Raw genomic sequence first — 13296 nt, 5'->3', positions numbered from 1 at the left:
TTCCATGTAGCAGAGCTCTGAAAGCTAACCATGTCCACACTACAGCTTTCTGTGTACATTTTACATTGACAGTAAGCTGCTAATCATTGGTGGTGGTGTAGTAGGTCCAGGATGCATGGGAGCTGTAGTTGAGGGTCCACACAATAGTGATAATCTCCTGCTGATAATACTCATTGTATCGAAACAATACCACTCAGCCTAATAAGCGACACATTGCTGAAATCAGTGTCTCAGCCCCTACATCATGTTGCCCTTAAATTGCATAGCAAAAACCTGTAGACAAATTCCCTTTAAGCCAGACACTCAAACACTTCCACTAACAGTTGCAGATAATTACTTCATGTCACTTGTATCACAACTCAATATAGATTTATCTTCTAATTATTCTCTGTACCTCAACAAAGAATGTGGCCCACAATTTGCCCATAGTGCGGGATTGGCACAGCGTGCGATGACTTGCCATATGACTCCCTTTAACCGAGAAGACGCCATGAGCCAGGCCAAGAAAAACGATGCCCAGTGCAGATAATAAAAGACTTTGGGATCTCAGGCACAGGAAACCTACAAAAGGAATATGAGCATGTTATAGCCTGAAATAAGAAGTTCAGCTGAAAAGTTTTACATCCCAGAAAAACAATAAGATAGATGATAATATGTAGAACTCAATATGAAGAATTAAACATAAAGTAAGCAGCTAATAAATAAACTGCTATATTGATTGTAGAAGGAGAATGTGAGAGAACAGCGTTAATTTACTGACTATGGTATTCATCTTGTCTTGTAACCCCTGCGCCATGCTGATCAAATAACACTGATGGGCGGTGGAAGTTTCACCCAGGGCCGGCGTTAGGGGCAGGCAGACCAGGCAGCTGCCTAGGGCCCCCGCGCCCCCAGGGGCCCCCAGCTAGCGGCACATCACACAGCTGCTATAGGGCCCCTAGATGCAGGGGGCCCGCTTTCCCCCAGTGCCGACTCCCCCCGCCACCGCATTGAACTATACCGGCGACTGCCAGTACAGTTCAAAGCAATAATGGAGGAGAGAGCGTCAGCCAACGCTCCCTCTCCCATCATTCCCCGCTCTGCCACTGACACAGCGGGTGCGCGATGACATCATCGCACTCTCACTGTGTGCCGGCAGAGCAGGAGACAGGAGCAGCCAGCAGCGCGGGCACAAGGAGAAGGTGAGAATAGTTTTTTGTTTTTTTTTAATATATCAGTGTGAGTACTGGACTGTGGGGCCATTCTGGGGGGGAGCGGCTATATGCTATGCTGGGCTATACTCTGTGCTGGGCTATATACTATGGTGGCATTGGTGGGCTATATACCATGCTGGGCTATATACTTTGCTGGGCTATATACTGTGCGGGGCTCTATACTATGCTGGGCTATAAACTATGGTGGGCTGTATACTATGCTGGGCTATATACCATGCTGGGCTGTATACTGTGCTGGGTTATATACTATTGTGGCATTGGTGGGCTATATACCATGCTGGGCTATAAACTATGGTGGGCTGTATACTATGCTGGGCTATATACCATGCTGGGCTGTATACTGTGCTGGGCTGTATACCATGCTGGACTGTATACTATGGTGGGCTATATACCATGCTGGGCTGTATACTATGGTGGGCTATATACTATGCTGGGCTATATACAATGCTGGGCTGTATACTGTGCTGGGCTATATACCATGCTGGGCTGTATACTGTGCTGGGCTATATACTATACTGGGCTGTATACTGTGCTGGGCTGTATACTGTGCTGGGCTGTATACTATGCTGGGCTGTATACTATGCTGGGCTATATACTGTGCTGGGCTACATACTGTGCTGGGCTATATACTGTGCTGGGCTCTATACTATGCTGGGCTGTATACTATGCTGGGCTGTATACTATGCTGGGCTATATACTGTGCTGGGCTACATACTGTGCTGGGCTATATACTGTGCTGGGCTCTATACTATGCTGGGCTATATACTATGCTGGGCTGTATACTATGCTGGGCTCTATACTGTGCTGGGCTATATACTATGCTGGGCTGTATACTGTGTTGGGCTGTATACTATGCTGGGCTGTATACTGTGCTGGGCTATATACCATGTGGTGCTGGGCTATATACCATGATGGGCTATATACCATGTGGTGCTGGGCTACATACCATGCTGGGCTATATACCATGGTGGGCTGTGCTATATACCATGGTGGTGCTGTGCTTTATACTATGCAGCTGAGTTATATACCAAGGGGGTATATTTTACATTATAATCTATGGGGGAGGCTGTGTTATATAATATGGGGGCTTACATTATATTCTATGGGGAGGTGGGCAGTATTTTATTCTATTTGGGGCTACATTATATTCTATGGGGGCTGTATTATATTTATTATATTCTATGGGCGGTGATTGCATCATACTCTATGAGGGGGCTACATTATACTATATGAGGAGGCTACATTGTATTCTATGGGGGGGCAGCATTATCTGTGGGGGCTAGATTATATTGTATGGGGGCTTTATTATATTCTATGGGGGCTGCATTATACTATATGAGAAGGGCTACATTATACTATATAAGGGGCTGCATTATACTCTATGAGGGGGTTGCCATATATTCTATGGAGGGGCTGCATTATATTCTATGGGGGGTTACATTATATTCTGTGGAATAGCTGCATTATACTCTGAGGGGTAGCTGCATTATGCTCTAAGGGGTGGCTGCATTATACTATAAGAGGGGGGCTGCATTATATTCTATAGGGATTACATTATATTGTATGGCGGGGCTGCATTATACTCTGTGGGGTGGCTGCATTATGCTCTATGTGGGCTGCATTATACTGTATTGAGGACTATGGAGAATACGTTATATGATGAACTATGGTGTGCATTATACTATGGGAATTGAATTGTACTACATGGATGACTATGGCGGTGCATTATACTATATGGAGCACTATGAGGAGTGTATTATACTATATGGTGGACTGAGCAGTGTATTTTAATATATGGAGGACTATGGGGAGTGTATTATACTATATTGAGGACTATGGGGAGTGTATTATACTATATGGAGGACTGAGGAGTGTATTATACTATATGGAGGACTATGGAGTACATTATATTATATGGAGGACTATAGGGAGTGTATTATAAAATATGGAGGACTATGGGGAGTGAATTATGCAATATGGAGAACTGAGGAGTTTATTATACTATATGGAGGACTATGGGGCACATTATATTATATGGAGGACTATGGGGTGTAAACTGTAGATGTGCTGCTGATAACATGATACTGTATGGTGATTTGTTAGTGATCCATTAGTGATTGTTCTGTCCCCATCATTCTTTCTCAGACGGTGGAAAGAGGCCGGGAAACAAGTGTTGAGCGACTTCAATATTGTCGATCACACTCATTTAGCGGCCTGAACTTAGCGCATATAAATACAACCGAAATGCTTCTGTGTGATGTGCAATATGTTAGCTTTTGGGGCCCCATTTTAATCTTTGCCTAGGGCCCCACTTTGCCTAAAACCGGCCCTGGTTTCACCCATAAGAAGCATCACCCATAAATCTAAATCCGCCATCATGACGCAAACACTGTTTCTTGACTTTCTGTACTAATCCAATGGAAAAACAATATGTCCAACTCTTCCCAGGCCTAATTTCATAAAGTAATGTTCAATGCAACTGCAGTGTGCATAATATTGGAATCCAAAACCAGTAAAGTTATAAAAGAGTGTATTAATCTCATAAGAAGCATAGCACATATCATCTAAATCCACCATCATTAGGAAAACAATGTTTCTTGACATTCTGAATTAGTCCAATGAAAGAGCAATATGTCCAGCTCTTCTCGGTCCTAATTTCGTAAAACAATGTTGACTGCAACTGCTCTGTGCATAATATTGGAATATAAAACCAATAAATTATTGATGGTGCCAACTTTTTTATCCCCAGCCTGTCAGGGTATTGAGAAAGTGGAACCCATAGCCTGTCAGGGTGGTGGGAAAGTGTTATCCACAGCCCGCCTGGATGATGGGAAGGTGGTAGAAAGTGTGTCCCAGAGCCTGTCAAGATGATAGGAAAGGCGTTGCCCACAGCCTGTCAGGGTGGTGGGAAAGTGTTACCCACAGCCTGCCTGGATAATGGGAAAGTGTTACTCACAGCCTGTCAGGGCGATGGGAACGCAGCACCCACAGATTGTCAGGGTGATGGTAAAGTATTATCCACAGCCTATTAGGGTGATGGAAAAGCGTACCCATAGCCTGTTAAGGTGATGGTAAAGTGTTACCCACAGCCTGTCAAGGTTATGGGAAAATGGTGCCAACAGCCTGTTAGGATGGTGGGAAAGTGTGTCCCACAGTCTGGGAGGAAGAGGGAAAAGCTGCACCCATAGCCTGTTAGGGTGATGGTAAAGTGTTACCTCATCCTGTCAGGGTGAGGGAAAGGTTAGGCATATAGAAAAGTGTTGTATACAGGGAAAGGGGGATATGGGAGAGTCAGTTCACCGTTGGAGTCTCTTCAGGAAAGCAGAATCCTCACACAGTCACCCTGGTCCTGGGCGTATACAAAGGCAATATAGAAAAAAATTTCTCCAGCGAGGTAAAAGTAAAACTTCACATTTATTTATAGCACATTAAAATGGTATATCAAAAGCACACTAAGGAATCAGGAGGGACTAATGACCAACATGTCTCAACTGTGAGGTCTTAATCATGGATACCAGTATTGAGGCGCCAAGTGACCTCACGGAGAAGCCCATCTATGAGTCCAAGAAGGAGAGGGTATTGTGGGATCCATAAGATATCTCCAGAGAGGGGACATATCACCCTCACATTGAACATATGGGATTAATTATAGCTGGAAAAGTGAGAAAAAATAGAACTTCGACCTCCAGTGAAGTAGGACTCCACATTGAACATATGGGTTTAATTATAGCTGGGGAAGATAATAATAGCTAATTATAACTGGAGAAGTAAGATAGAACTAACACTTCAACCTCCATTGAAGTAGGGGCCTCCAGTAGTGAACAGGTTATGACAACATGAGATTTTCTCAGGGAAGAAGACCGAGATTCATTTATGCAGAGGCCGTGGAGTACACTTTCCAGGCATAAGCTTCCTCTGATCAAAACATGGCTCACAGAACCTTTGAAGTCAGTGGTTAGTGATAAATATTGGGTTTGCATCAATCCAATATATATGGGAGATATATTTTCAGTATCATAGTGAGGGGACAAATATAATGCATTCACTTACAACACCATAAGGCCAGCAGAACACCTTCAACTTAATATCTCACCAATGGATGGTGCTCCCCAGGCCATGTTTCATTTCTATAGACAGGTAAAATCACGATAAGAAACACAACGACAATATCTACAGCTTGTGACCTCTGGGGCGAAGCTATCCTGTAGGTTGTGGATCTCATTAAGTTCTAAAATACCTAGTACATCCCACAACCAGACCTCATATGAGCTCACCTTGGGGGAAGTACGTGAGTGTAAACTTGATCTAGCAAAAATAAGAAATTGGGTTTTGTATTCTGTCAGTCCTGGAAAGTACAGCTTACAGCTCTGTCCACTTTCCTAAGGAGTAACTCCCTCCACTAAGCTCTAAGCCTTTTCCGTCACATAAAGTTTAGTAATTTTCTTTGGTTATCCGTTTTATTTTATGTAATTGTATACACCATATTGTTTTGTTCGCATTTTGTATCATCTTTGTATATTTTTATAAACACTGTCTACCTTTCTGGATTAAATACATAAAATTGAATAGCTCTGTTCCTTTTGCTCTGTAAATCACACCCTTGAAACCATATGTACACTACATGTAACCCGTGTACAATCATCCTGCCTTAAGGATTGGTGGTGGCATCTAGTAGTTCCTTTTAGTTATCATGAAATGGGCAGCGACTGTACCGGAATATATATATATATTCTATGCATTGGATTCGGAGGTCAATATACCATATGCTCACTATGATTTCCCCAATAACTGGCCTAGTGGTGGAAGAAGCCGTGGCCTCGTCCATCACTCATCAGTTAATTGAGTAATTGTCTTGACGATTGGAGGCAGTGAAGAGGGGTGACGGGACGAGCCGCGTGCGCCCCATCATGTGTGTTATGTATTTGTATCATGCCATGTTGTCTATGTAATGATTACTGTGATAGGGACTAAGATAGGGACAGTTAGCCGTATAGTTAGGGTTAGCCGGTTTGGGTAGTAAGGGTGTCATAGTGTTTGGGACACTAGGGGGGCACTCTAGAATAATAACAGTAGTAGTAATTAGCTGGTTTAGCTGGAGTAGAAATAGTTAATTGGTTTGGCCAATGGGGTGGTTTATGGGAGGAGTTTAGGAAGTGAGTCTGGGAAGACAGTTCTAGAAAGTGTGTAGAGAGTTCTGGAGAGAAGTGGAGAGAAATCTGTGAGAAGTGTGCATTGTGTTAGGCCTAGTGAAGAACGGAATCTGGGACGAATCCTCTGTTAGTATCACGGGTCACCTTCCGCAGCGTTCGGGGGCCTACGGTCCATATAAGAGTTGCAAGTGGCAGCTGGATATTCGCTCAGGAAGAGGAATATGAACGGGGAGCACTTGGAGATAGCTAGTCGGAGAATTCTGGAAGCTTCGGGCTTGGATACCAGAATGCAGAACGGGAAGCAAACGGGACAGACCAGGGAGAGTGCATGAGAAGAGAAATTGTTGTACAAGGAGAATGGTTGGACTTAAAAAAATTCTGACCCCAGTAAAGTTTATTCAGAAAAGAATCAAGACTCTGAGCGTGTTTGTGCGTGCCTACGGAGGCCCGAGGTGCTGCGGAGAGAGAAGATTCCTGTTCAGCCGGTGGGTGCAGCATTACACGCACAGAACACATCACCAGACAAACACCCTATTTTTGTAGTGACGGAGCACTCGGGTGCTGAAGAGTTAAAGCCCCTTGTCACAGCTGGCACCCGGGTCCTCCGTTACAGCATCGGAGTTGCGTCCCCTGACAAACTGGTCAACTGGTGGCAGTGGTGTGATCCCCCCTTCCTGGCTATTATCCTTGACAGATGATAACACAAGATCGACCATTTACAATAAATAATGTCACAGCTGACCCTGCTCCCCCCCCTTCACAGTGAACTTTGCAAATGCTCAATAGATGTTTCAATACATAAAATAGGGTCAGAATCTGTTCATTGTGGCTTATGTATGTATGTATGTGTTGTTTAAGGCTAGTTTCACACTAGCGTTACCAGGCGCAGCGCACGGCCGCCGCTAAGCTCTGCCACGCCCCCTCCGGTCAGCCCCTCCTCTGATCGCATGAAGCTGCATGCAATCAGCATACCTTGTATTTAGCGTTGGGTAAGCTGGCCATGTGCTGGTATGATTTTGCCGGCGCTTGTGCCCTTTTGGTGCTGCGCCCAGTGCACAAAAATGCACTGTTGCATTTTTGTGCGCTCGGCGCAGCGCCAATAGGGAGTAAGCGCCGGCAAAAGTGTACCAGCGCACGGCCACCATACCCCTTGCTAAATATAGGGTACGCTGATCGCATGCAGCGTCATGCGATCAGAGGAGGAGCTGACTGGAGGGTGTGTGGCCGGGGCGGAGCTTAGCGGCGGCCGTGCGCTGCACCCGGTAACGCTAGTGTGAAACTAGCCTAAGGAGACACTGAGAATTGAGAGTCTAAAAAAATCCCTAGTGACTAGTGTGAAAATTGTAGAATTTATATTTTTTTCTTTTCAATAAAGATTGTGATGTCGAAAAGAATTCCAACAATTTTAAAAACTACATTTAACACACAAACCTGAATTACGGTACACTATAGGTCATTTTTTGATGACATATATTTTAAAAGGATCTGTCATGTATCCTGAGAGTTTATTCCCTGTATAATTCTGGAACACCTTCTCTTATGACTTTGCATTGTGACCTTTTCTCGTTTGTGTCATTCCTCCAAAACAATTATGAATTAGAGGGGTTGTCCAAAACATAACTAAAATTAATAGTAATCTCTAACTATTCCATATATTTAATTAAATATTCCCTAAACTTACCTCTCTACTCTAACTTCCTATCACTTGTTTTCTTACATAAGATGATGTTTAGTTTGAATCTACCGGCATGCACTTGGAGATTATCAAACGAGCAGTCAGCATGGGTCAGGAACTGCGGTCACTGCTGGAACTACCCTTAATTTAACTGTTATCAGGGATGTCCCGTTTCAGGGGTTGGTCTACTCTCTGCTGTACTGGGCATTCATTGATCAATATTGATGTATGCTCAGTATGCTGTCCTTGCTCGCCGCGGTGTTACTTTCATTGAGCACTGACAGAGCGCTCCCTCAACGGCTCTAAAGAGAAGTGATGAGTTTGACACTTTTTTATAGCCAGCAAGGAAGTGCACTGTTGTCAGGGAAGAGCTGTCTTGCCAGCTTGTCACTACTATTTGTAGCAGGCTTGGGAGTGCACTGTCAGCGTGCAATAAAAGTAACAGATTGGTGACGTGAGATAGCATACTGAGCATGCACCGGTATTAACAACTGTTGCGTGTTTAGTATAGCAGAGAATAGCCCAGGCCCTTTAAGGCTTGTCTCTGATGACCATTCATTTCAGGGTGGGGACAGCTGCTGTGGCAGTGACTGAAACCTCTGCTCCATGATGACGTCTCATTTTAGAATCTCCATTGCATACTGGGAGACTCAAACAAAACATCGTAGGATGTCATGTAAAAAAAAATGCAGATGGGAAGTTACAGTCGAAGAGTAGGGATTTTTTAATCGAAGTACGTTAGAAAAGTGCTTAGTTTAAATAGTTACATATTAATATTACATTACAACAAAACCTTTGTCAACTAAGTGTCTTCATTCCCAATTTTAAAAGGGGTGTGCTCCACATTCTTACATTCTTGACACTTTTTGGACTGTGTTAGACTTTTTTTAGGGACACACTCTTAGAAGAGATACTTTCCGGAATCTAAACCATCTTTCCAAAAGGATATAACTTATATTGTGGGAGATTTTTTTCACCGTTGCATTGCTCCATTTGTATTTTGGGAACAAATTAAGAGCATAATAAATATTTTTTGTTGGCTTCCTATTACAGTAATTGCGAGGTGGTACTTACCAATAGGTAATAGACAGAATGCCAGTCCAATAATACTCCAGTCTATTCCATGTCTTTCCCACCAGTTGCTGTTTTTCCATACTACCTGCACCATCTGACACAGTTCCCCCATTGTGCCACTCTCATCTTTGTCTGTATTTTTGGGTTTTGCCAATGTATCCTTTACACAGTCTGTGCCACAGTCTGGTGAGTGCCCTCTGTCCCCTACTGTCCTATGAATCACTGAGCATTCTTCTGACTGATGAATCTCTGATTCCTCCATGTTGGATCTTTGAAGACACTGACCATTCACTTGTCTGGGGCTAATCTCCTCCATTTCTTCTTCCATTTTTTTTCTTTTAAAGCAAACACAACAAAGACCCAGACTGTAGCAAATAACTTCGAGTAGCGTATGTCACCTCGCTAACAGGTGAGTGTTGTGAAATGTGATTTGTTTGCCTTTCAAATTTCTTCTTGTGAAGTTTACTGAAATAAAATAGAATATTGGCATTTAATCAAAAATGTAATGAATAAGAGTACATATTTCTAAGGTTACAAGTTTTCAAAGAACACATTCTTATGAAAGCCACACCTCATGTACAGAAGGTTTTCATGTGGCACAGTTTTCAGCAAAAGGGGTTGTCCATGACTTTAACATTGATGGCTTATCCTTGGGGAAAGGTCAGCAATGCCCGATCAGTTGGGGTGCTACACCTGGCACCCCACCAATACACTGTTCCTGGTGTAGGAGGTGTTAGGAAAAACACAGCTCCATTGACTGTATAGTGGGAGCGGTGGGGTACTGCACATCCACCCTCAAATGATTTGAACAGGGGGCAGATATGGAGTAACTGGCCGTGGCCACTGTACAGTTGACGGAACTGTGCTGTACAGCTCTGTTACTGAGCAGTTCCTGCTGCTGCCAACACTGGGAACAGCTGGCCGGCGAGGGTGCTGGGTTTCTTACCCTCACCAGACATTGATGATCTACTTTAACATTGATGGCTCATCCTTAGGATAGGTCATTGATGTGTGATCAGGCAGAATGGTGGCTCAGTGTTTAGCACTGCAGCCTTGCAGCGCTGGGGTCCTGGGTTCAAATGTTCTCTATGGGTTTACTCCGGGTACTCCGGTTTCCTCCCACACTTCAAAAACGTATTAATCAGGAACCTATATTGTGTGCCCGAGTGGGGACAGTGCCGACAATGTCTGCAAAGTGATGTCGAATTAATGGCGCTGTATAAGTGAGTAAAATAAATAAATGTGCACTCTGTGCAGTTGCATAAGGGTCCACTAAGTAAAAGGGCTGTTGTGACCTTACATGCAACTTTCTAATATCTATTACATTATTTACTATTACATTGAAAAGACTGAGCCAACTAACTCAACTACTCATAATTATTTGTGGCTTGTTATAGAGACAGAAAAAAGGTGCGCCATTCAAAAGTATTTGAAAACTAGGAGCCCATGTACTGTTCACGTCTCTGAGCCCTCTACTGTCTGCATCATCTTTTATCCACTTTATAATATATATACATTACCATAACTATGGTACATACACAAAACCCCCATTCCAAAAAGGTTAGCACGCTGTGTAAAATGTAAGGAAAACAAAGATGCAATGATTTAGTAATCTTTTATAGCTATATTTTATTCACAACAAAACATAGAATACAGACTGGAAGTTGAAAATTAGATATTTTTCCATTTAGTTTAAAAAAACTGCATCACTTAGAAAATGATGGCAGCAACACATCTAAAAAAGTTATGCCAGGGACATGTTTTTATTATGTAGCATCTTCTATTCTTTTGACAACAGTCTTTACTTTAACCCCTTTACCCCCGAGGGTGATTTGCATGTTAATGACCAGGCCAATTTTTACAATTCTTTCCACTGTCCCTTTATGAGGTAATAACTCTGGAACGCTTCCATGGATCCCGGTGATTCTGAGATTTTTTTTCATAACAAATTGTAATTCATGTTAGTGCTAAAGTTTCTTCGATATGACTTGCTTATATTTGTGAAAAAACTGAAATATGGTGAAATTTTTGAAAATTTTGCAGTTTTTACATTTTTAATTTTTATGCCCTTAAAACAGAGAAATATGTCACACAAAATAGTTAATAAATAACATTTCCCACATGTCTACTTTACATCAGCACAATTTTGTAAACAACATTTTTTTTTGTTAGGAAGTTATAAGGGTTAAAAGTTGACCAGCAATTTCTCATTTTTACAACAAAATTTACAAAACCATTTTTTTAGGGACCACCTCACATTTGAAGTCACTTTGAGAGGTCTATATGGCAGAAAAGTGACACCATTCTAAAAACTGCACCCCTCAAAGTGCTCAAAACCACATCCAAGAAGTTTATTAACCCTTCAGTTGTTTCACAGTACTGCACTTTCCCTAGCATTAGTGTACATTCAACAGCAAACAGGCATAAAGCATTATTTACAAGGTAAAACATTAACCATTAATATACAGGGACAAATGTGGGGAATAACCAATCCTTGTGACCCCTTAGGCTGGTTTCACATTCGCGCATTTTACATGCAGCGCATGGTGCCGCTAAGCCCCGCCCCCTGCCCGCTACCTGCCCGCCCCATCCAGTCATCGCCTTCTACTATCACACCAAAATCCTACTAGCGCACGGCCAGCGCACGGTCTGCGCACCCTATGCTAAGGATAGGGTGCGCAGATCACATGCAGCCGTATGCGATAGTAGGAGGCGATGACCGGATGGGGCAGGCAGGGGGCGGGGCTTAGCGGCGCCGTGCACTGCATGTAAAATGCGCGAATGTGAAACCAGCCTTACATGTGCACCTACACATCGCTCTTATCATACATGTGTTACAATTTATTTACTCAGTGCAGTGTTTCTACACATTGTTTTTATCCTAGGTTTTGTCTGTTATTGGCCATATTGTGTATGTGCACCTACACATCGCTCTTATGCAAACAGGTGTGTCTGCCTCTTTTTTGCTTCCATTACAGTCATTTGACTTGAAAATTTGACCCTACAGATTTATTAATGCCACTTATTTTATTAGCCTTTCGCTAACCCTGCCCCAGCTTTTTTGAGATGTATTGCTGCCATCAATTTCTGAAAAAAAGTTGTTTTTTTAAATAAAATGACCTGTGTTCTATGTTCTGCTGTGAATAAAATATGGCTATAAGAGCATTCAAAATCTCTGCATCCTTGTTATCTTTATGTTTTAGACAGAATCTTAACTGTTTTGGAATTAGGGTTACATTAAAAAGACTAAACTTTTACCATTTTTCTATAATGTTATATCCCCCTCTGTTCACACTTGAGTTGTTGTTTTTGCCATTTCACTTGAGCAATCAGTGGGTGTCTTTGGATCGAGTCCCCTACTGATCAACAATACTAAACAAGGCAATACTTAAATATTAAACTTCTAGGTATATAGATGGAAATGTAATAAAGGTTATACCTGCCAAAGAAAAATCTCATAGTTTCACATCAAACAGCATAGATGAAACGGTTGTCACTATTATTTGGAACCCTGATCTATAATTGTGGTAATAATCAATGTTACTGGCAAACTTGATTTATTCCAGGATCACTATTTCTACAGTTCTGCCAAGAAGGCACTGTCATTAGGCGAAGAATACAGAACATACCGTGCATCGTAATTACACATCAGGTATAGAGAAGTAATGACTCTAAAGGAAAGTTCTCACCTTCATGGACTATATGGACACTCAAAACTCCTGAGGACCCTAGACTCTTCGATCTGCACAAGTTTCTGTCATCCCTGCCTGTTTCAGTCTCTTGTCTGACTTGTAGGACAAGATAGAATAGCAGGGAGGGGACATTGCAATTAGTATGATAAAGACAATGAATCATGGAAGCTAATTAACATGATAAACAGACTCAGAAAGCTAAATGCATATTTATATAGTAATATATAGGAAACGTTACTGGCTCATAACATATTGACTAATATAACACAAAGGATTTGCTTAAAAAACCATCAGAGTTCATATGAAGAGTGAAGACCAGACACTGTATCTCGTAACTAACAGCTTTGACCTACTTTCTTCTGTAGGTGCAATGTGTCATCCATAGATGACTTCTGATCCAGGAATCTTATATATATATATATATATATATATATATATATATATATATATATATATATATATATATATATATAAAAACGAGTGCATGTGTG

At 42.1% G+C, this 13296-nt stretch overlaps 1 protein-coding gene across 1 annotated transcript in view; it reads right to left on the bottom strand.

Annotated features, from left to right (window-relative positions):
• Nucleotides 1–12935, bottom strand: part of FADS6 (fatty acid desaturase 6) — a 30499-nt gene extending 17564 nt beyond the window's left edge. Inside the window, exons 1-3 of the mRNA XM_073587985.1 lie at nucleotides 12803–12935; nucleotides 9114–9578; nucleotides 395–561 (exon numbers count right to left, since the gene is read on the bottom strand). Of these exons, the coding sequence (XP_073444086.1) occupies nucleotides 395–561; nucleotides 9114–9441 (495 nt within the window). The 5' untranslated portion in view covers nucleotides 9442–9578; nucleotides 12803–12935. The remainder of the gene's footprint in view (nucleotides 1–394; nucleotides 562–9113; nucleotides 9579–12802) is intronic.
• Between the last annotated feature and the right edge of the window lie 361 nt (nucleotides 12936–13296).

This window comes from Dendrobates tinctorius, unplaced genomic scaffold (assembly GCF_039654945.1).
Source record: "Dendrobates tinctorius isolate UK_male_01 unplaced genomic scaffold, ASM3965494v1 ptg000103l, whole genome shotgun sequence".
In the NCBI taxonomy this organism is placed as follows: domain Eukaryota; kingdom Metazoa; phylum Chordata; class Amphibia; order Anura; family Dendrobatidae; genus Dendrobates; species Dendrobates tinctorius.
The sequence above is the reverse complement of the archived record's forward strand: the minus strand, read 5'-3'. Positions and strand labels throughout refer to the sequence as shown.